Genomic DNA, 25,064 nt, shown 5'->3' on the forward strand with positions numbered 1-25,064 from the left:
ATTAACACGACAGCATTAAACACCTAGTGTTCTGCTTACATCATAAATCACAGTGTAATAAATGCATCAGAGGAAAGGTTTTTTTATTTTTATTATTTTTATTCTAATGAGATGATAATGAAAATGCTAAAATGATCGTGAATAAAAAGTAGAGGTTTTTTTTTTTACAACTCAAATGATATTTTTTACAAATGACCAGACACACAATAAATGATTCATGACTGAATCACCATGTGTGGCTTAGGTGTCCTCTTCAGCGAGTTATTCCCAGACAGCTGAGAATTCAGATCCTGTATTTGTTAGTCTATAAGCATTGCTTTTAACTGTGATAGTGTAACCATTCAAGCTGTTGAATTAATCAGCATATATTTTGCATGTTCGTTTCGTCCTCTTTCCTCCCTTGGACCACTTGATGTGTCAGTGTGCCTGACAGCAGCAGCACATCAATATTGGCAGCTGCCCTCTCTCTGGGTTGCCAGTATGGCTTGTGCTGCTCCCGTCAGACAGACACACTCAGCGACTCTCCAGGAGCAGTATGGAAACCACCTGTCCAGAAATTAAATGTTGTATGTATTTTACCTTGAAAATGGCAAAATTAAAATGAAAGCCCTTCTTGTTCAGTCTTGCCTGAAAATGTCTAAGAGAAAAGCTTAACAATAAAAATAACAAACAAGACCTTATTTCAGTGAAAGTATTTTAATTACATTACACAAAATGCCAGTTAGTTGTGGTTTCAGTCGGTCACTGATAGACTGGTGAAGCCCAAGTGTGCCATCTTCACCTTTCTGCTTTTAGGAATGCCATTCAGATACAGATCAGATTTTACACCATGGCTGGTTGATTTCATTAGATCATAAGTCACACACTAAATGAGGTTATTATAACCAATGAGGAAGAACAGAGACATAGGCAGAAAGTGTCATTGTGCTGTGAGATTGTTTGTGAGGAGATGGACTGCATTTTACACCAATACACTCTTTTCTAAATATTGTTTTTATTAGTTTTTTAAAAACACCAACTCTTTTTAAATGCACAGTTTGGGATTTATTGCTGATTTAGCTGTTTTTAATTGTCAAAACACTGGTAGGGCTAAGACTATATGTATATCAATATGTTAACAGCCCAATTATGCTAAAGTTATTGGACTATGCCCACAGTCCATTTCAGATCAGTTCGATAAGCCTACTAGGCTAGAATTTTATATAAACTCGTTATTGATAAAAACACCTTAAGTAAAAGTAAAACAACTTGCTTAAGCTGCATTTGTATAATGGAAGATGCAACTGCCACACTGCTCTAAAAGGTTTCCAGAAAAACCTGACTGAAGATCATCTTGAGTTAAACCCTAATCTAAGTGTTTTTTTTTTGTGTGGAAGAAAAAGAAAGAATATTATTTGGTAAATAGACAAAGATTTTACAAAATGTCTAAGAAAAAAAAACTACCTCCCCCGCCTTTAAAAAAAAAAAGTGTACCAAGCAAAGCTTTGATACTCAATGCATTTCAAGGTTTTTGTCCAACCCCCCCCCCCCCCCAAAAAAAACACAGTAATGGTCATAATTCTTTATTGATAATGATTGGGAATTTTTTTTTCACAATGTCTTTACAGTAACTTATTTAAAATTATGCATTTTGGACCCAGAACAAAAATATGTATTTAGCAATATTTTCAAGCATCTTTCAAAACGGTGTCCTACATTGATAAAATCTGCCTAGCTTCACTATTAACCACGAAATTAGTCTTTTCCTGGAAAAAAGACAGCGCTTTCTCCAGATTAAAAAAACGAAGTTTCCTGAACCCGCACTGAAGTGACACATTTAGCTCCTTTTCCTGATTGATTGTTGCAGAAGATTTCAACGGGATAACAATGGCAAGTCACTGGAATTCATGATGAGACTGGAGTCGAGATTTAGACTATCTGCTGAGAAAAGATAAATACAGATATTATTTTCCCCTGTAAGAACTGGGAACAAGGGTAAAAACAAAACAGAAATAGCAGACAATGAAAACCTTGAATAAAAGACACAATTTAAGTCATTTAAATACATACCTGAGTAGAAGTAATTTGTTCAAAATTAAGAGAAAAGTAACACATTATTGAGAAGCTTTTTCTTACCTTGATCAAAATTTAGCTTTTTAGATGTTGAACTATCACTCAACCCCTCGATATCTACAAGATCGCTGTTGGCATCAGAGTCATTCAGTGCACTGAGAGTGACATCTGAGGAAAAATTATATAAATGCAGTAGATATATTTTACCATTTAAAATGTTTAAATCAGTTAAGGTTTAATAAGGTAATGTTTTTTTTTTTTTTTTTTTGCAAGGATAAAATAAATGCAACACAAATTAATGCATTGAGAAATGCTTACCTGCCGTCTTTGATGACTTAATGCTAGATGGACCTGTGGTTGGCCGCTGTAAACCCGCAGTAACCACAACCTGAGAGGTTGGCACAGAGATGACTTTAGGTGGGGCCGGGGGAGCCATAGAAACCGGAACCTTTTTGGTACTCTTCTTTGGTGAGTCCATGGATAAAGGAGCTCCACTATCTTCATAAATCTTCCTCTTGACTGTTGTTTTCATTTGTGCCCTAATGTTTAAGATATGTCTAATTAGATGCTGACAAGCAACATAATGAATAATTACTTTTAATGGCTTACAAACATTCACATAAAAAAATACATAAATATATCAACAATATTTAACTAAAATACGTCAGGCTTTTCTGGAATTTACATAAACAATGGCGATCAACAAACCTGCATTCCTTTCCAGATTTAAAGTATTATAACTGCATTAAAAAGCATTAAAGTTAAAATTTCACCTACACTTGAGGAAGACATCATTATTGAAATTTACAGACTCTTAACACAGTAAAATTCAAAGGATTAAGTGAGACAGATGTCCTTATGCCTACTGAACAAGAGGGAACCCAGTGTGCCTGTAGCTTTCTCTATTTCAGTTTTATCACGTGATAGAAAGTCTAAGGCCATCTCAAGCCGAAGGGCAAACTCATCTAATCTGTGCCCTATTATGCATCAAACTAAAACTGATGTAAAGACACAAAGCATAGCCATCAAGTTAGCATCTTTAAACATTCGCTCACTAAAAAATAAATCATTTCTAATCAATGACTTTATAACCACAAAAAAATCTGGATTTTATGTTTCTAAACGAAACATGGCTTGAAGACAGCTGCAATGCAACAGTCCTTAATGAAGCAGCCCCTCCTAACTTCACTTACATGAGTGTCTGCAGGACTGTTAGGAGAGGTGGGGGTGTAGCTGCTCTATTTAAAGATGTCTATCAATGCAAGCAAGTGTCATTTGGTCAGTACTTGTCTTTTGAATATCTAGGGATTGTGCTGAAAGGTGCACCACGCATTCTGTTCACTGATCACTTCTGTATTTTCTTTGATATTTTGATGTCTGCTACAACTGAATCTAGATCGGTCTCTGTCAGAGGGAGATGCATTAACGACAACACAAGTGTACTATTTATGGAGGCTATATCTTTAACACCAAGCATTTCTGCAGACTCTGTTGATATTCTCCTTGATTCCTTCAACTCAAAAGTTAAGAATGTTATTGATGATATTGCTCCAATAATAGTCAGTAAGAAAACAAACAGACAGAAATCAGTTTGGAGAAGATCAACAGCAGTTCAGACTTTGAAAAGACAATGCAGAAAAGCAGAGCGGATGTGGCGGAAGACAAAACTTGAAATTCACTATAGCATCTATAAAGACAGCCTTCATGCTTTTAAGGTGAAACTAGCCACAGCTAGACAGAATTTCTTCTCAAACCTAATAAACAGTAACTTAAATAACACTCGTACTCTTTTTGCCACTGTTGAGAGACTGACAACCACCCTCCCAAGTCAGATTCCCAGTGAAATGCTCTCAGACAGCAAATGCAATGAGTTTGCATCATTCTTTTCTGAGAAGATCATCAATATCAGGAAGGCGATTAGCACATCCTCAAGTAATGCAGAGGTTAGGCCACAATATCAAAAAGATACTATGTCTATTTTTGAAGCAATTGATAGCAAAATTCTGGAAGACATAGTGCAGCACCTAAAATCGTCAACGTGCTATCTTGACACACTTCTCACATCTTTTTTAAAAAGTGTGCTTAACTGCTTAGAAGCAGATCTTTTAGAAGTGGTGAAAGCCTCACTTCTTTCTGGGACATTTCCAAACTTCTTAAAAACTGCAGTTGTTAAGCCCCTCCTGAAAAAGAGCAATCTTGATAACACCATTTTGAGCAATTTTAGACCAATATCTAGTCTTCCTTTTATAGGCAAAATTATAGAAAAGGTCGTTTTTAATCAGCTGAACAAATACTTAAACTCAAATGGATACCTGGACAATTTTCAATCTGGTTTTTGACCTCATCACAGCACAGAGACAGCACTCATTAAGATAATAAATGATATTTGGTTAAATTGTGACTCTGGCAAAATATCGCTGTTGGTATTGCTAGATCTCAGTGCTGCGTTTGACACTGTCGATCATAACATACTACTAGAGAGACTGGAACACTGGGTCGGGCTTTCTGGGATGGTACTCAAATGGTTCAGGTCATACTTAGAAGGGAGAGGCTATTATGTGAGTATAGGAGAGCATAAGTCTAAGTGGACGTCCATGACATGCGGAGTCTCACAAGGGTCAATTCTTGCACCGCTCTTGTTTAGCCTGTATATGCTCCCACTAAGTCAAATAATGAGAAAGAACCAAATTGCCTATCACAGCTATGCTGATGATACCCAGATTTACCTAGCCTTATCTCCAAATGACTACAGCCCAATTGACTCCCTCTGCCAATGCATTGATGAAATTAATAGTTGGATGTGCTAGAACTTTCTTGCATTTGGAAACAAAGATGAAGTTTTCAAGGTGAATGCATTCCTTGACTCTAGGGGTCAAACAACTAAAAATCAAGTCAGGAATCTTGGTGTGATTCTGGAAACAGACCTTAGTTTCAGTAGTCATGTCAAAGTAGTTACTAAATCAGCATACTATCATTTAAAAAAACATTGCAAGAATTAGATGTTTTGTTTCCAGCCAAGACTTGGAGAAACTTGTTCATGCCTTCATCACCAGCAGGGTGGACTATTGTAATGGGCTCCTCACCGGCCTTCCCAAAAAGACCATTAGACAGCTGCAGCTCATCCAGAACGCTGCTGCCAGGATTCTGACTAGAACCAGAAAATCTGAGCATATCACACCAGTCCTCAGGTCCTTACACTGGCTTCCAGTTACATTTAGGATTGATTTTAAAGTACTTTTACTCGTATATAAGTCACTAAATGACCTAGGACCGAAATATATTTCAGATATGCTCACTGAATATAAGCCTAACAGACCACTCACATCATTAGGATCGAGTCAGTTAGAAATACCAAAGGTTCACACAAAACAAGGGGAGTCCTCCTTTAGTTACTATGCTACCCGCAGTTGGAATCAGCTTCCAGAAGAGATCAGATGTGCTTAAACACTAGTCACATTTAAATCTAGACTTAAAACTCATCTGTTTAGCTGTGCATTTATTGAATGAGCACTGTGCAATGTTCGAACTGACTGCACTATATTTTCACAGTTTTTTTATTTTATGTAAAATCATTTTCTTACTCTTTTAAATTCATTTGAAATAAAGTTTTTAATAATTTTAAAAGTTTTTAAATTCCTTGTTTTATTCTTATTATTTTTCTTGTTTATTATTTTACTTTCTTTTATGTAAAGCACTTTGAATAACCATTGTGTACGAAATGTGCTATATAAATAAACTTGCCTTGCCTATATTGAGTTTTTTTTTTTTGTAGTGATAAACTTAATGTGTTCAAGTGATCTCAAGCCCTATGTATATCCACCTAGCAATGGAAGTTACAAGGCCCATAATGTTACTGAAAACAATACTTTATCTTGCCCATGACATCCTGAAGTAATTGCAAGTACAAATGAGATACTGTTAACGAGTTTACATGAAAATGTCTCAATAATTTGCTAATTTACTGTTAACACATTGAATTTAATTATCATATTATAGGCCAAAGCAGACAAGGAGCTGGTAACATTTGGGGGTTTATTTAGAAAATTTTTGAAAATGGCAAAAAGAAAAAAAGTTATGTAAATAATTTGCACGTAACCATAATGCATTACCAAGAGCGGGGCTGGACAAGATGTATACCAGTGTGTGTTTGTAATATACACACTTTAGACTTGTAAGAAAATGTAATTATATCATACCAAAAGCCCGATGCAATGTGTATTTTATAAAACACATGAGAGTAAACGGACAGTGGCTCACCCTGCTGGATTAATATCTGCCACTGGATGCAGCTGCATGGTTAGCTCTCCCAATTTGGTGAAAGCAGCTCCAGCTGCAGAAAAGATCTCACCGACCTACATGCGTAAAAGAAGAAATAAATACTGAAGAAAAGAGCGTATCAGAAAACTTGTATGTTTTGAAACTGGTAATAGGTTGATAGTTAGCATGCTAGCCAATAGCTTTATTACCAAAATAAGAAACACATGTCCAGTACGAAGACAATTAGCATGGATGTATACCATCAAGGTAAACATTTAATCTTGCTTTAGAGACCATCTTTATCAACACCTTTACCTTGGTAGAGGCTGAAGTCATTGTTTTGATGTAGCGTTACTACTGAAAAACAAGGACTGCGCTTTAGAAATGTCAGGAGTCGGCTAGCTGACCTGTGTACCGATGAACGACTTAAAACTACCACGATGCAAATTCTTCAACTATTTACATTATGAAATAATAATAAAAGCATTCTTAACTAAACGGATAGCATAAGTGCGCCATAAAGATGACACCGTGATTCAATGCTGCTTATTGGTCTAAATTACAGCCGTCGGTCGTTATTGGTCAACACCAAAGAAGTATTCAGTACATTCAAAGCTGCGTTGAAATTGCGCAATTCGTTCGCCGTTTCACTTCATATGCGTTGATCAGTTGGAATTCTCATTATTGATCCATCTACACATACATCTGACCTTTTTGTCAACATCATTTAGACCTAGTTTGAAAATTGACGCTTTTTTAAAATAAAATATAACTTAAAATTACTGCTTATATTATTATTTTGTATGACGTTTAAATATATATATATATATATATATATATATATATATATATATATATATATATATATATAATTTTTTTTTTTTTTTTTTTATTGTTAAACTGTTAAAGATGAAACGACAAAATATAATGAAAGGAATTGACGGCTTATATTGTACAATGTGTAATCTGTATATTGGCGTGTACTGCCCTCTGGTGCACAAAACCGTCAACTAGAATTCATGTTCTAATCTCTGCTCTATATGTAATGATTCATTATAGATCCGTGGATCAGATGTATTTTTAATGAGAAAGAACCACACAATCAATCAGTTTTCCCTTAATTAAGTCAATAACTGTTTATTTAGGGTTGCGTCGGAAAGCTTCTGATATGGTGCCCAGAAAGAGCAGATAAGACAAATAACACCATGTGGAGGATTTGCAGGATGCTGTCACTATACATGTTTGGCACTAATTTGACACAGCTGGCAATATCTGGAACAAAGTAATAATAATAAGAATAATAATCAAATGAACAAGAACAGTGATTGCTATTATTAGTGTTATATGTATTATGTCAAAGTGCAACAAATGCAGAACTTAATAAGCTTGTTTAGTCATATGCAGTGTTCTACATATATTTGGCGTAGAATAATATGAATTTACAATAGTCTATTAAAATCTATTTATAGATAACATTTTTATCTTTCTGATGAATATATATATATATATATATATATATATATATATATATATATATATATATATATATATATATATATATATATATATATATATATATATGAGTCAGTGATATTACATGATCATCAATGCATTCAAAGAAATATCCCATTTTAAGTGTATTTTGTTATTGCTAACACCAATAGCTATATCTGGGCTATTATAATGTTTTTTTATAGCCATAAATATGTAATATTTTTAACAGACGTCAGCACTAATATTGTCAGAGAGGATAACAGTCAATTTTTAAAGCACATAATACAGAGGAAGAGGTGTCTATGTCATGCACAATGGGATTTCATGGAGTGGAAGGAAAAGAAGCTGACATTCAGGCCCATAAACAAACATGCATAATCATACTGTATGCAGCTGTATTTAGAGTTTTTGGGGCCCTAAGCAAGTGTTCCGGGGGAGTGGGTACCCCTTGGTAGAAATTTTTCCGTCATTTGTGTGGTGCCTAAACACTACTGCTAGTGTAACACTTGTCTAGCTAGTACAATATATTATTTCCACTTAAATGACATTGTTTAAACCCAATTTATATTATTCCAGTTATATTCAGAGGTTAAATGCTTAGTGCCAACTAATCGTTTTGTGTGCTGGAGGACCTGCTGTCTTAACAGCACTAAGATCCTTCCCACAGTGTTAACAAAATGCTAGATGAATGGTTCTAGACAAGTACAATAGATTTAGTAAAACAGGCTGACAGGAAGTTAGGCATAGACTAGCATGTTAATAATAAACATGAATATGCACATTGGGAGAATGTAAATGAGAGAATGATTAAAAATGATATATTCACACAGTACAATACAAAATAATGTTTGATCCAGATTCACAGGCAAAATGCAAATATATTTATGCAATTCCACACTCTTAATAAATCCACAAAAATAAAATATTTGCTCTTTTTTTTTCAAGCTAACTAAAAACACTCCACATAAGTTATTTTGATACGTGATGCAATCATGCAAATAATTTACTTATATTATAATATAATATAACTTATAATATTACAATACATATATAACATGATAGGAGTGGCTTTATAACCCTGTATTCTTGTTTGTCCTCAAAGGTTTCCTTTGCCTGTGTTTTCTTTCATCCTCCTCCCACTGCATCAAAAGGATGAAGGTAGGGCTGGAGTTAAGATGGCTGACAAAGCGGGCTGTCATGTCAAATGAGCACTAAGTAAATTACTCTCCCTCCATTATCGTAATGAGAAGCCTTTCCCATCGAGAGAGGGAGACAGCAAAGGGGGACAAATGATATTGACCCTTTGGCACACAGACAACATTAGTGTTATGAAGCTCTCTTCCTCTAAGTCAAAACACTCAAATATACAATGCCCTTATGAAATTTGAACTAAGAAGAGGTGAATTCACTAGCAGTATTCCACACATAAACACGTATATCGACCTTTGTAGTTTGTATATGGTGAACACAGACTTTCTCTCTCTCATACATACACATAAGAAGAGTCATGCTGTGGGCATTAGAATGCATGCAATGTAAGTAGCAATCAAAATTTTAAATAGGATTTAAATATTAGTACATTAACACACACAGACTTGCCCACACAGAAACAATTCAGTACAAGTAGAAAACATACATGAAATTAAATGGCTCCTGATTCTTGCATTAAGTATTAGTATATTGAGTTGGACCACAGTCAGAAAGCATAGACAGCAGACAAGTTCACATGTTAAATGGGATAAACTAACACATGAAATACTGACTAGATTTGTTAGGTACAGCGTCGAGATAAATGTACTGTGAAGCAGCCTTTATAAATTTAAGCCTATAAGGGAACAAGATAAAAAAACTAAAAAATAATGATTATAACAAAAAAGTGAGATCCTGAGGACCAGTGTAAATGAGGGTTTCTAGGTTCCAGTGGAACAGACATGCACGTTCACTATTTAGAGGTAATATAACTATAACATTTTTTCCCCCCGATACATACATTTGATGACCGTAGCACTTTATAATCTCTAATAGCAGCCTGAATTCACCTATGCTCCTTATATATTGGAAGATACCACTTGTATATTGTCACATAATATCCTACACAGGGAGGAAAAAAAGTGCAACGTTCACAAATTAATTCTCATTCCTACTCTGAGATGGCTATCAGCGAAAAAGCTTTGGCAACCTTTGCCCTTCTGAAAAGAGACTATTAAGGGTTATGGTCATCAGTTTATGTCAGATTTATCTAGAGGTCTGTGCAGCGCTCCTGCTTGCTGTAATGGTCGAACTGGCTCTTCCAGTGCATCATGTAAGAGCTCCAGCGATGGAATTCCACTTTCCACTGTCGCTCAACATCATCAATGTTGTCTAGGCAAGAAATATGAAAATAAATAAGAGAAAGACAACAACATGAAGTTTGAGAGAAAGGCAAGAGAAAAAAAGTTGAAGGGGAAGGACGATTTTAAGAAAGGCAGAAAATAAGAACATTTCTATACAAAGAGCTGTAAAAATTAAGTAATCTATTAAAACTACTCAGCAGTACTACATCACTATAACATTCCCACCCATTTAACAAAGCAACTGCCAACAGCCCCCAGAGAAGAAGTTATTTTGTAATCTACGATTTGAAGTCATTATAGGCACGCCTGTACAACTCTCCCAGGCTCCACCTAAAATACCAAGTTTTTAATTGCTTCATATTCTGGTTAACTTCCATTGTAATAGTTGGCAAAGAACATTTGTTTAGATTTGGAGCACAAATTATACATTTGCACAGACAAGGCATTTCCTTGAGAAACAACAAATGGTTTATATTATGGCTATTGCTGTATATTCTTTGAACCTGTTTTGCCCACAGAAGGAAATTAAAAACCAAACTGTAACAACAACAACAATAATATCATTTAGAATAATAATAATACAAAATATAATCCTAAAAACAATAAATCTACACATTCTCACTTTTAATTTCTGAAAAGCATAATTTACTACTTTTTTAGTTATTTCAGTTATTTCAAAGAAAGAAATGAGGTAGAGGAATATTGAGCAGATAAACAGAACCCAAGACATTTATCTTTTGTAAAATGATTTAATCTTACTTCTGTTGTGTAGACTCCCTCTCCTAAACATCCTTAAATTCCACTGACCCATACACAAAACAATTTCTCCCCTTCAGACTAAATTCTAAAAAAATTCCGTACTTCCTCTATGTCCATGTTCATAAATATAAATAAATCTATTTGCATGATTGTGGAATTTACTGGTTGGGTTCATTACCTGTGATGTTAAGCAGACGAGGCAGGAAGCGGTTCCACAGAGCACAAACCTGTGTTCTTAGACCCTTGTGCACCTTCAGTTGCTCTGTATTCAAGCCCACAAACTTTTGGTCAGTAGCAGTATACTGAGGCCACCGTTTCCGACTGTCCATGTTGCCATCAGTGTTAATGTTGGGATTACTTCATGCAGACATAAAAAAAGAAGACATGGAGTTAGTTACCTTCCAGGCAAAACTATATCATTCCATAACTAATTTTCTCATTTGCTATTTCCCTTACCCGGTGCGGGCAAAATTAGCCCAGTATCTCATAATTCGTCGACTGAGTTTCTCTTCTTCTGCTGTGTAATTGAGTCGTTTTTCTAATGGCAGGCCAAACACAAACTCAATCTCATAACCATGGATTACCCCCATCCACTCAGGCCAGGCCAAGTTCGAGGCTCGATGGTCAAACAGGTAAAGGTACACAGCACCTAAGGACAAAAAGAACTGAATTGAATTGAAAAAGGGGCAGTGCAGTTTGAGAAAACTGGCCTTGAACTATTTTGCATTTAAAGATACGCACTTCATCCTAGTGGTCTTTGATTTCATGCTGATATCTGTCAGCAAGTTTATTAACTGTTGTTTAACTGTTGACCATTATAATGGCCTTACCATGTGCATTGTCATCATTGTAACTTGTTGGTCCTGAGTTTCCCAAGCCTAGTGTCCCTGGAGCTGCATTATGGGGGCTAGAGTGCTGAGCATATGATTTTGCAAAGTGCTGTAGAGGACAGATTACATTTTGATCTCCTACAATATCGTCCATTGCATCTCGATTCTTTTGGGGGTTGTTCTCATCCATCCAGTCAGTGTACTGAAGTATAACTGCCTCCAAGCCAATCTCATTAGCATGAGGAACACCCATCTTCACACCTTCAAGAAAGTCTTCTCGAGATATCAAACTCTCATTGTCTTTACTGAATCCTGGTGCACCATACAGAACGAAATAAGATCCCTCATCCTGATTTACACCCAACAAGATCTGAGTGTATTTGAAGTTACCAGAGTTAATCATGGCTTCTGGGGTGTCAGGAAGGAAAACACCATCTATGACAGGCACAAAGGAAAAGCGGAACAGGCTGCTATAGGGGAGCACTTGCCACTCCTGATCAATTAGTTCCTGTGGATGTTTGTTCCTCAGGCAGTCAACCAACTCCGTATCGTTACCTTCGCTGCAGCCAACAAGTTTGCTCAACAAGGTGGCCCTCCGACGGGCCTCATTAAAGCTAACAGTCGCCCAGGGGGTATTAGGAACACCGCTCTGCATTATGGCACGAGTGAAAAATGGGCGGCTGTCTGGTGACAGAACATGCATGCCAACTGATGCTCCCCCAGCACTTTCTCCAAAAATGGTGACCTGTTTTGGGTTCCCGCCGAAGAAGTGGATGTTTTCTTGGACCCACTGGAGGGCCAACCTCTGGTCAAGGAGACCCACATTTCCTGGTGCTTCTGATGAGCCATTGAGGGCAAGGAATCCAAAAGCTCCAACACGATAGTTCATAGACACAACCACTACCTTTTCGGAGTAAGCCAAGTACCGTCCGTCATAGACATCTAGAGAGGAGGAGCCACTATAGAAGCCGCCACCATATATCCAGACCATTACTGCAAGGTTCTGCGGCCTAGGGGTAGGAGGTACCCACACATTAAGGTAAAGACAGTCCTCGCTCATCATTCGGTTGGGGTTCCACATCTCGCTACCTGGAAAGCCTGGGTAAGAGGTGTCTATAAACTGATAGCAGGCATTTGGGTAGTCTCTAGCCTCGAAGATTCCATTCCAGGGTTTTTTGGGCTCTGCTTTCTTGAAACGTCTCTTCCCAATAGGAGGTTCAGCGTATGGGATCCCCAAGAAAGCGATCACATGACTCCGGTCTGGAACAGGCAAGCGTACACCTTGCACACGGCCCAGCCGTGTTCCTACTATGAGGTCGGATTCACTCTGTGCATGACAGCAGTGGAAGAGTAACATGAGGAGCACAGCATGCATAAGGAAAAAGTCTGAGGTCTTCATGGTGTCTTTTATTTTGTTGGTTGGGAAACTACGGTGATCTCACTGTTCTGAGCCAAGTTCAGTATGACCTGTAAATGAAAGGCACAAGATGAAAAACTGAGGCAACAAAAAAAGATTTGTGATCCATTAAATTTGATTCCTAAGCATGTATAATTAAAAAGTTGTTTTGCATGCTCGGAGCCTAGTGTGACTGAAAGAATACTGACACGGATTTCCAGGCCAAACAGGATATAACGGTGTGACCAACCAAAAAGGGACTGATGCATAGAGAAACTCCGCTGTAGCTAGGATAATGCTCACTTTCTAAAACTCACAAACACACCTGTGAGATGGATGTTTGTGTTTTACATGTTGCATGGTTGCTATGCTGACTGGATTAGTTCTTGGGGCACAGTTAGGGATAGGAGCACATGAATTTGACTGCAGCTGTGTGAGTGTCTGTTCAAACGAGGCTATTTCTGTTCCCCCTGGCTCCTTTGACTGTGTGGGGTTTTATTTTTGTGGGTGTCACTTCTCTCTATCAGTCCATCTGCCACTCTGTCCATCCAACCCTTTATCTGCTATGTATATGCTACACAAAGCATCACTTAAGTGATCTCGGCAATCCAGCCATTACACAATCAAAGAGACAGTTGAAAAGCTTGCATGACATTATTTCTTCTGTGTATAGCAAAATATATTTTCATAAGTTGTCTTTTTGTCCATTCAATAACATTGTCCTTCATTTTATTAAAAAACAGTTCACAAATATTGTAATATTTGCTCTGGAGAATGTAATACAGGCTCTCAAAGGCACCATCCATTAATATCTTAAAGGGGTCATATGATGCTGCTAAAAAGAACATTACTTTCTGTATTTGGTGTAATGAAATGTGTTTATGGGGTTTAAGGTAAAAAAAAACACACATTATTTTCCACACACTGTACATTATTGTTTCTCCTCTATGCCCTGCCTTCTGAAATCACTTTGAAAAGCAAGGTGTGCATAAAACCCATTATAAACGTGATATAAACATAATTTCTAGTCGTGTTTTCTTTTGGAAGGCAAAAAAAGTATTTTCGCTTTCTCAATGAAACAGCCGCACACACCATGGTCTTGAGTGAGCAGAGGATGGAGGCCTAGTGAGCCGTGGCCGGCTTGAATGAGCAGAGGCAACAACAATACTACAATGAGAATAAAAGGAATGCCTTTTTTCTTTACGTGAACATCTGTGTGCGTTATGCAAATCTTCCCACATACTGACGTAGATATGTTAGGGGCATGTTAGAACGAGCCGTTTCAGGGGGGCGTAGATGAGTGTTAACTTTTCATAAAGAATATCTCTTTGGATTTGAGACTTTAGTCTTTGCAACTTCACAGATCTTCTTTATTCACCAAGAGCTAGTAACACTCCGAAGAGAAAGAAAATTTTGAAATCGCATCATTTGACCCCTTTAATAAGAAATTGGTGCCAAATGCTTCAACAAGATCGCTTATTACATAATGTGTTGGCAGTTTCAGAGAAACCGATCTTAATATAACAAGCAAGATAATTGGACTCAATAGTAAAAAGAGGCTTGGGGGACTGCAATGAAATTCATCAGTCACATCGTCTCAATGGATTTATTAATATCTTAAAAGACAGCTGCATGTTGGAAATGGGAGGGCAAGGGTAGCTATAAGCGAAGAATTGGGGATAGGCAGAGGGGGAGAGGCAGGCTGGACTCAAATTAGATTCTAGAATCCATGTATGAAGTTCACTGGTTGGTTGGTGGGGGGGGGGGGTGTGTTTTCAGTTTGGGATTACACATTGTTGTGCACACCATCATGTCAATAAACACACAGCTTTCTCTCTCTAACTTTCCACAATGCTTTCCTCCTGTAATGGTAGGATGATAGTCAGTCCTTTTCAATTTAACGGGAAACATTAATGCTAAACCATAAAACATTTGTCACAATCATTGCAAGCAAACCTTAATCTATCTTAGGTTTGAACTCTATTGCCATGAAAATTAAGAGCCTGCATTACCCATTGCATCCGAAATCTTACGTGTACAGTCGGTCTGTACTTGGTTTCACAATTGTTTTCATCTCTGAGACTAGTTTTGTGTTAGTGAAGGGGTGGATTAACCCTTTAAATCCTCAATCTCTATTTGGAAAGCAATAAACTATTAAATTTGTAATTACCACAAGTAGGTCCAAAAATCTCAGAAAGCATAGAATAGAGTAAACGTGACTTCTTGAAAGGCTTAGATCAGTCAGAATTTCTACGTCACAATGGAAGCAAAGATTTGAACCGAATTAATACTACCAGCAAACCTAAATGATGTTCTATCCATGTTGTCATTTCTTGGACCCACAGCGTGACATGACCATCAGGCCAAAACATATCAAAACTGACAGTTTGATGAGCGCCACTGAGATTGATGGAATTTTCCATTTCGTGGTCTGTCCGTCTAATATTTCATGAGAGAGTGCTCAGCAGCGAACACGTGCCAACACATCCACACTTGTGCTCATGCTGTCCAACTGTAGTGATGCAATTATAACAATTACAATATTTTAAGGTTTCAAACAATCCCCCAGTTGATGAGGTATTTTGCATGCTACAATAGAATGTTAATGTTAATCACGCTTCTCTGTGGCAGTTGTACAACTATAATTAACTTTTCCCAGTGGAGCACATCTTCTGAAGTCAAAATGCTTATAACTGCATCAACATCTGAGTCAGAAGTCTCTGTTATTGTGAGACTGAGTTGGTCATTCTTATGCGGTATATTTTGAACTCTCAAACTTAAATCAACATGCCTGTGTTGTAATGTAAATATATCAAACAGACTTTCAGAAATAGGATCTGGTCAAGTTTAAGAAAGCCCTCAGTAAGCGCAGACACTTACATTTTTATTAAATTATAGGCCTATCTTAATTATTTACACAATGGCAAGAAAATTAACAGGAGGATGGACATAAAAAAGGTACAGTTAAATAATTTCTCAATGAGGGACTTAAGTTTCACACTGTGCCTGGAGGATGATGTCATCTCATGCTTTTGATAGTTAAAGGGAAACAGCAAAAGACTAAAAAGATGTAAAGTGATAACAAGGACACCTACTGAAAAAAATAAATAAATAAATAAGAATATTCCCAAGAAAACAATGTTTTATTTGAAACGTTTTAAGTAGAAAAAGGGAACACCTGGAGTGTTTCTAAATAATTTCTAGTATATAAAATGAAAAACAAAAGGTAAAACCAACTCAAGAAGAGATTAAATTATTTAAAATCCCACCCTATATTTACATAATTTTTATACTGGAAAACTAATGTCTTACATCTTTACAAATCCGCAGTATAATATTTAGTTAAAAATATTAAGACACTATATATGCAATATACAGCATATATAGCATTATCTCTACTACAGCTATAACGGGAACGACCCAAGGCATTACGATAAAAAAACAAAATAAAAATAAAGTTACCCGTAATATAAAAACACAAAGAACCCATTAATCTGGTTAAATATGACATAAAGGCTATGGGAGGGAAATCTGACAACATTTTAGGCTATACTTCAACATGCTTTGCAATGAACTTCAATAAATATATCTCAGACACGCACGCAGTTTGAGCGTTACGTACCAGAAAATCAAAGGAGACGGGTTACAAGTATACAGCTGCTGAACGTAAACAAGACTTAATTTCAAGGAATAGGGCCTCCGATTGCGCGCGCGCCTGTGTATTTCTCCAGCACGTCTTATTACATCCATTCTTTTGCTCATCAAATATGACCATTAAAGGCACGATCATCGAACACTCTCAATGTTATTCGTTTTTGCACACTTGTTTATACACATTTGTTCACAATGCGCATATTTTAAACCGTTGTCATGTTTCTAGCATTACAGATATTTAGCGAACTATAATTAACAGAAAATGAAAGCAGTGATTAATATTACAATAATAGTTTTGGCCTTCAAAATGACTGCAATCATCAAATCCATTGTTTATTATACTCCTAGTTTAAAACGCTACAAACACTTAAGAATTCACGACTGTATGACAACAACATACTATAAATTTGCAACATGAAACGAGATGTAAATATGCCCCAAGTAGATGCGCTCTAACACTGACGCCAAATTCACGCATTCTGATCTCATCTTCTTTATATATATTTTTTTTTATTCACAGTGTTGCCTGAGTTACCAGTCAGCTGAAGAACATATGAAATGCCAGAGTAAACCTCACAGAATCCGCAAAGATGCCTAAATTATACCTGGCGATTCCAGTTCACAAGCCGGCTTTGCTTCAGCACCTCTCGCCCGGACTCTTCCACTCCTCTGCCTGTCCTTGAATGAAGAAAGCCAGAACGGTTACCGTGTCGTAGGGCTATAAGCAAAACCAGGACAGCTGGGCTGGGGGTAGCGTGAAGGGAGTGAATTATAATCTCGCCAGTCTGATTTTAACGCTGGATCAAGCCTCTGACGGAACTAAGAGAAGAGTCGTACTGCACTGCTGTGTCGGTAGGGGGAGACTCCTTATTACAAGCGTAATCGACAAAAAACAAACAAACAAGCTGTAGAGTTCTCGCGAGACAATGAACCACTGATTTTGGTTCTCAACCACCCGGTTCTACAGTGTAGTATATATAGGGTGCGTCGTTTGTACAGTCGTCAGCATTAAGTGCACTCGTCAGGAAAGGTCCACTGTATTTTTTGTTTTGTTCCGCCGTTTAAATGTATCCACAGTATGCAATGCATGGCACGTGGCTGAGGCTATTTGTGGGATTTAACATACGATTTTTCTTTCTCTAAAATACAGTAAAAAAAGACCCATCACAACCTTAAAAAATATTTTAAATTCTCATCATGCACTGAAGTTTATGGTTTCTGTTTCAATAGGGCTGAAATCTCTCCCCCAACCGCATCTATTATCATCTACCTAGCCTTTCAGATGTAAAGATGGAAATGGCTGAGATTACACTCTACACAATCGTGACTTTACACAATCATCCACATTCCTTTATTCCTCCTCACTTCCATTGCTAATGACCACTGACCAGGCTCAAACTGAATCTGCTCACATGAAGCTCAGCAGAAAGCACTACAAATATCCACAGAATTGAAGCACTTATTTTTGTACACCATTCCCATTGCTTGTATGTTTATTGAACATGTTGATGAATTGGATTAATGATTTAACCACACATAAGGTGTTTTGGTTTATTTTTAATATTATAGATTTAGCGCAAAAATCATCACTGAAAATGTCAGCAGATTTCTTTTGGGTCTACTGCTGAGCTAGGAGAGCAGAACACTTACAGAATGCAGATCATAAATTATCTTAGATTTTTTTTCTGCTTGTTGGTGTAAATCTCTTGTGGAGATCAGTGCTGCTGGCAATATGCATAGTTCTATAAACTTGTTAGTCAACATATGTAAAGTCAGTCCATCTTAGCATTGGGGCCAGTGTAGTGTTAAAAGTATGGAAGACATCACTCGCCCAGTGCATTCCTGTAAAAAAATGTAAATGTTGACAATTAGGTGAAGGTGAAGTGACATTCGGCCAAGTATGGTGACCCATACTCAGAATTTGTGCTCTGCATTTAACCCATCCAAAGTGCACACACACAGAGCAGTGAACACACACACACACACACACACTGTGAGCACACACCCGGAGCAGTGGGCAGCCATTTATGCTGCGGCGCCCGGGGAGCAGTTGGGGGTTCAATGCCTTGCTCAAGGGCACCTAAGTCGTGGTATTGAAGGTGGAGAGAGAACTGTACATGCACTCCCCCCACCCACAATTCCTGCCGGCCCGGGACTCGAACCCACAACCCTTCGATTGGGAGTCCGATTCTCTAACCACCAGGCCACGACTTCCCCACTAATTATATTGAATAAAAACTTGGTAAATCAATAAGTTGCCATGTCCTATTGCTATTATTGTACTTTTCCCCCAGAGCTCAGTCTAGTCTTTAAACGGAGAATTAAAGTGCACCATTTTAAATGTTACTACAGTGTAAATCCATCTTCCTCTCTGTTGGTTCTGCATTCTATGATTCCTGCCAAATCAGCACCAGCCATGGCATCCATGTAAATCCAAGCCAAAAAGAGAGTGAAAATATTGCAGACAGAAAAACGCAGAGATGGTGGATAGAAAAAAAGAAAGAAAAAAAGAGCCTTGTCAGAGCAATCAATAAGGGCAGTTAAAAGCATCTGTTTGCTGAGCTCAACCTATTATCTAATTGCTGGCTTACTGGTGCTTGCATGGACACATTAATCTCTCCCTCTCTCAATCCCTCACTCATTGTACCCCTAATAATTCTAGCTTCATAATTCACTGCTTTTGAGTTTAAACAATTTCAAGGGAAAATGCTGATTATGCTTGCAAAGTTACTCAAATGTTACATCAATGTTTAAGCCAGGGTTCTCAACTCTGGCCAGCAAGATCAATTTTCCTGCTCCAACCTTGATCAAACTCACCTGACTGACTGTAACTTGCTAGTGATCCTAAGGACCTTGATTAGTTTGTTAAGGTGTGTTTGATCAGGGTTGGAGCTGAACAAAGGAAAATGGATCTCGCAGGCCAGAGTTTAGAAGCCCTGAGTTAAGTCATTGTAGCCAGAAGACAACATATTTAGTCAGTAGCAAAATTATTTTCTATGCAGCAGTAAGAAGTTGCATTTACATGAAAATTGTGCAGAATGCAGGCAATTACCTCAGAGCTGTACAAACATGCATGCACTGGATGTGTTCTAATTGAGATTAATAATGATAACTGGTATTAGTAATAATACAAGGTTCTTAGTCGTGCTCCAGGTGAAATGAAAATTAGACAGACAAACATAGAGAGCTGATATGCAGAATTGTAAAAAAAAAAAAAAAAAATGGTCCCCTCAGAATGAACATTTGCTGATAATGAACTCACCAATATGTAGATGAGTATGTTTTTTCTTCAAAATGCATTTTGATATATGCAGCATTATACAACACTTGCTCTCAATTGGATCATCTGCAAGGTCAGATTGAGAGTTCAAACAGCTGATGAAAACAATATCCCACAAATAATCCACTCGACTCCAGTCCATCAATGAACATATGGTGTGTAGTGAAAAGCCACTTTTTTTGTAATTAACAAATTCATCATGAAGATGTTTTTATCTTCAAACCATTGTTTCTGACTGAAACCTCTATCCTTAATATTGCTTACTCCAGTGAAAAAGAGAAATATGCACAGATCAAACACTGACAAAAAATGTCAATGAATTTTAATGTGAGAGGACAAAATGGACGTTTTCAATGGATGAAGTGTTATTATGGATTATGTATTGGTATTTTGGCCCGAAGTGACATTTTAAATTAAAATTTATTTATGCAGCTTTTCACTTAACAAAACATAACTGATGTGCTGTAACCTCATTTTGATGGTATCAATTCACCACAGAGGATCCATTGTTGAGCAAGTGATATAATGCTCAATTTCTCTGAATCTGCTCCAAATGAAGAAATAAACCAATCTACATCTTGGATGGCTTGAGGTTGAAAAACCTTTTTTTCGGCCGAAAAGTTCCTTTAAATATGGTCAAAATAAAGAAACCACTACAGTTTTGCTCACTTATTCTCACTCTGACCCACTCATACATTTCTCAGCAACAGTATTTTTTGAATGACACTCGGCAAGCTGCTCTAGAGCTCCCCCTGGTGGGAAGCTCTCTTGATTTTGCTGAGTTGGTGACTCATAATTTTAAATACAATGTGGTAGATTGTAACATCCATAAACTAATTTTAAACAGTTTAGAAATAATTAGTATATGTCAAAGCAAGCAGAACCTGAAACTGATTGATATGGGAATATTATAGCCATATATAAAGTTTGAGGCAGATAACACAAAAAAAAAGGCAATTAATTTTGGATGAAAACAGGAAGTCTGCAATATTATGACAAAAATATTGTCTATTACTGCTTTTGATATTGATTATTAATGTTGATTAATATATAAAAACATTGTTTTTGTGTTTTTGTTTAAGTTTTGGAGAGACGGCATGTCATATTCTGGCCACACACACACACACACACACACACACAAAAACATGTCGGTCCAAGTTATGCAAAAACTACTGTTATAATCACTGAAAATGCAAAATAAAGTCTTGAGCTGGCAGATTTCAGTCAGTGAGTGGGTGCACTCAACAAAACTGGTGTTTTCAGCACTAAATGGATACACATCTGATTTTATTGAGCTTATTGAATTCATAAGCTTAACAGAAACGTGTGTAATTGGTTATAAGCCTCAACGAGTAAAACACAATCTCTGCGCAGATCTAAATCAATTTCTAAATCAATTTCCATCTGTTGTATCTAGCCTATAGGTACTTTCATGCCATGTCATTATTACAAGATTGCAACTTGTAAAAAGTGATTAAGTCATTGCAGAATTCATTATTAGAACTTGTAAACTGGAAATTTTCTGAGAGCTTCAACTAGCTACTACTACATGACCACTGCACTCTCTATGTGGGTGTTGATAGTGTTGCCATGGAAACACATAAATCTGAGCTTCAAGAAGAGCATTGCCTGTTGTCATCTCGTAGTTACGGTATTACGACATGGTGAGACCGGGTATGGTTGTAATAACCACTGTTCTCTATTATAGATTAGTGGTTGTAACTCTTTTTGTTTCAGCATCTGTAACTCACTAAATGTTTGAGCTAGACTGTACTAAATAATAATAAGTAATAAATAAAATATAGTTTTAGTAAAAAAATTTACATTCTTATCTCAAAATCAGTATATTCTTTATAAACTCATATTCACAGCCTTGACAACCATTCGTAAGATCAAGGAGGATGTGGGTAATTAATGAAATGATAGAAATCCTAGCTTATCGCTGATTGGAGGAATAAGTGTTGTTACAAACTCCCCTAACCATTAAATATAATATGAGACAATGTGAGCTGATTTTTAACTAACCTGAATAATCTTTAACTGACCACCCAGGTAATATTTTGTCTTCATAAAAATGTTCTGACCTCACAAAAAAATATGTCAAGGTTTGTGGGCAGTAGTGAGGTTAAAAGATTAATCAGTAAAGGTATTTTCACAATCCAGAGTCCAGAATTAGTGTTCCTGTAGCTCAATTGGTAGAGCATTGCTTATCAAGCGCAAGGTTGGGGGTTCGATTCCCCGGGAACACATCATAGGTAAAAATTGATAGCCTGAATGCACTGTAAGTCGCTTTGGATAAAAGCGCCTGCTAAATGCATAAATTTAATTTAAATTTAAGAACTACTTTTATTTCCACTGTCACTGGAGATATGAACAAACAAACTTAGCATTTGATATAGAACCATTTCATCAGGGTTCTGAATAATACACCAATAGTTTATGCAAAATGTCAATGGCAAATAAGCAAAGAAGCAATAAAGTACTTTTTAAAAACTTTGGAGAGATAAAATAGGCCTTTAGTATTGTCACCAATCATACCCAATAGAACACGGTTCATGATAAACTTGCATAAAAATGTCGCATATGACAAGTAACTAGGTGTAGTCTACACAGGCCATAAAAAATAAACAGAAATAGTGTGCTCTGGAGCAAGGTACAGGTGGCAGGTACTGGTGCACGACACAAGGTCACACGTGTCCATTTGAATGGTGCAACATTCAGACAATTCTTCATCAGGCAGAAATGAATAAAAACATAATTTGGTCGAAATGTTCCAATTTTCATCTTTAAACATTCAAGATATTGTGATATAATATTTGTAAACTGTAATTGATTTTACAGAAAAAAAATACTACTGTAAAAACCTGTTAACTGGTTAATATACCATTTTGCAAAAAAACTATGAATTACCAATTTTCAATGGAATACAGTAAAAGGACATTCCTAGAAGTCCCTGTTTAGCACATCATCACATACGATTATTTTATTTAAATAGTTTGTTTATTCTTATTTTTGTTAGCAGTAATGTATATTATAGGATCTTTTGTGTTACACTGTCTCTTAAGAATGTTTAATGGTCAGGCAATGAACACTGATTCAACGTGTGGGTTTCTATTGTGCCACATGTATTGATCTATTGATAATAACTTTATATCGCTGCATTTATTTAAAACCATAAATTTAACATGATATTTTTTACGTGTCTTATTTTAGCCTAAAGACCGATGAAAATTTATGTCGATGTTTTAAAAGTTTGTCTTGAGCTTAAGATGGTGTTGTGCAGCTACCCAGATATTGTTCAGGAGATATTTTGTGTCCTTGAATTTTATATGATCAAAGTACAGAGTACACTGTATAGGTATCAAAGCAAATCTTTGATTGGGGCTATAAACCTAGTTTATAAAACAGATAAAACAGACATCATCTTCCTATCTTTACGTAACCAGAAAATTATACAATTTATTTTCCATGTTGTCATACTATAGTGTCATTCTAATTTTATCCATAAACCAACCCCAACCCCCAAAGTAATTTTCTGCCCCACTTTTGAGGGCAAAAATACTCAATGAACATTATATGCATTTGTCAACAGTGGTTATAATAGTCACTTTTTACAATTATTTGGAAATAGAATTAATTAAATGACACAGGCACTGTTACTGTAGACTAAATTTATTTTTTATGATAATTTGGGATGTTGACATGAAATTGATAAGATGTGAAGTAAGAAATAAGAAAAAACCAAACAATCTTGAATTTGATCTTGGGTATGCAGAGAAAAAATCTTAATCTATTTATCCTGTAGAAAGGGCAAGTTCATGTACAGTGTGTATGGTTATGTTTACACATCTGATAATGAGGCCATGCAGTGAGGTATAGCTAAGATATCGAATCAGAGAAGGATTACATACATTTAGAATGTATTCATAGAACATTAATTCAAATGGGTGTTTTATTTTTAGCCTTCAATATAGATCTATCTATCTATCAAGAGCAATAGCATTTTAGGTGCTGTCAGTCATCTTTCATATTTTCAAAATTATTTTAACATCCTCTGAGCATTTTGTCTGGAATTGTTGTTTTTTCCATTTGATACCTTTTCTACTGAAGGCATATCCTTAGATTCAAATATTGTATCAACCAAACGAAAAGGATTATAATGGAGAAATTCAGGCAAAGCTCACTTACAGTAGTTTCACATTCTCAGTCATAAGCCACAAATGGCAAGCGAAAACTAATTAGAGCCCATAGTCACATGTTAACTGTAGGCATAAAGTATGAGAAGCTGACTTATTTCTATATTTTTATAAAAATCTGGCTGGCATTTTTTTTTTCTTAACTAAAAACCCACTAAAAACATACATTTGCCTTTTTAATTGAATACATTACTGTAACAAGAAATACATGTCTTGCATACCGTATGTTATTATTTAAAAGGACTGTTATTTATTGTGATGTGTTACATGTGTTCCTTCAGTCAGCCATTATATCCAAATCATGAGTGTTTCACAGCATTATGATGTCTTGCTTAGGTGTGCTCAATTGAATCAAATATAAGGGGAGGAAATATCCACCAGTTTGTTTAATAATAGTGTGTTGTAAAATGAGGTTTGAATAAAGTAGAAATGTGAAATGATTTAAAGGAAATTAGTCTTTATCTTTATAAGTGTTCCATGATCTGTACATCGCCTCTCTCACAGTGGACTTTGATACATGATTACAGTTTTTAGAATGTGTTATAATATCTGAACCATGTACTCGGGTCAGTCAACTGTAACAAGCTGAGATGTGTTAGAAGCTACACAAGTACAGGACTCCAGTGTATTATTTTTCATGTGTTTGGAATCGTTTTGGCATCATTTTGGGAAATGATTGGGATAAGCTACACGTCTTCATTCATTCTGATCCTGAGTCTTTCTCTCATTTCAGGTAGGTAGAAATATCTACATAAATTATGAATTGTTGCATATGAAAATATAATATGGCAGGATTAATATGTAAATAATGTT

The 25,064-nt window shown here is 36.4% G+C and overlaps 2 protein-coding genes across 3 annotated transcripts; both read right to left on the reverse strand.

Annotated features, from left to right (window-relative positions):
- Positions 1-1,549: 1,549 nt before the first annotated feature.
- LOC132104136 (chromatin complexes subunit BAP18-like) lies at positions 1,550-6,867 on the reverse strand. Of its 2 annotated transcripts, none has more exons than XM_059509389.1 (5): positions 6,625-6,867; positions 6,310-6,404; positions 2,371-2,591; positions 2,116-2,220; positions 1,550-1,917 (listed from the first exon to the last, which is right to left on the reverse strand). In XM_059509389.1, exons 1-5 carry the CDS (start codon positions 6,643-6,645, stop codon positions 1,853-1,855), a joined length of 507 nt encoding a protein of 168 aa, XP_059365372.1. In that variant the 5' UTR covers positions 6,646-6,867; the 3' UTR covers positions 1,550-1,852. The 2 variants fall into 2 exon arrangements, with proteins under 2 accessions (XP_059365372.1, XP_059365364.1); XM_059509381.1 differs by having other exon boundaries at positions 1,550-1,920; positions 6,625-6,866.
- Positions 6,868-8,540: 1,673 nt separating this feature from the next.
- Positions 8,541-17,631, reverse strand: LOC132104127 (acetylcholinesterase-like). The gene is made up of 5 exons (XM_059509369.1): positions 17,381-17,631; positions 11,726-13,192; positions 11,352-11,544; positions 11,074-11,252; positions 8,541-10,164 (listed from the first exon to the last, which is right to left on the reverse strand). The coding sequence occupies exons 2-5, from the start codon at positions 13,122-13,124 to the stop codon at positions 10,043-10,045; spliced, it is 1,893 nt and encodes a 630-aa protein (XP_059365352.1). The 5' UTR covers positions 13,125-13,192; positions 17,381-17,631; the 3' UTR covers positions 8,541-10,042.
- Between the last annotated feature and the right edge of the window lie 7,433 nt (positions 17,632-25,064).

This window comes from Carassius carassius, chromosome 2, assembly GCF_963082965.1.
Source record: "Carassius carassius chromosome 2, fCarCar2.1, whole genome shotgun sequence".
Taxonomy (NCBI): domain Eukaryota; kingdom Metazoa; phylum Chordata; class Actinopteri; order Cypriniformes; family Cyprinidae; genus Carassius; species Carassius carassius.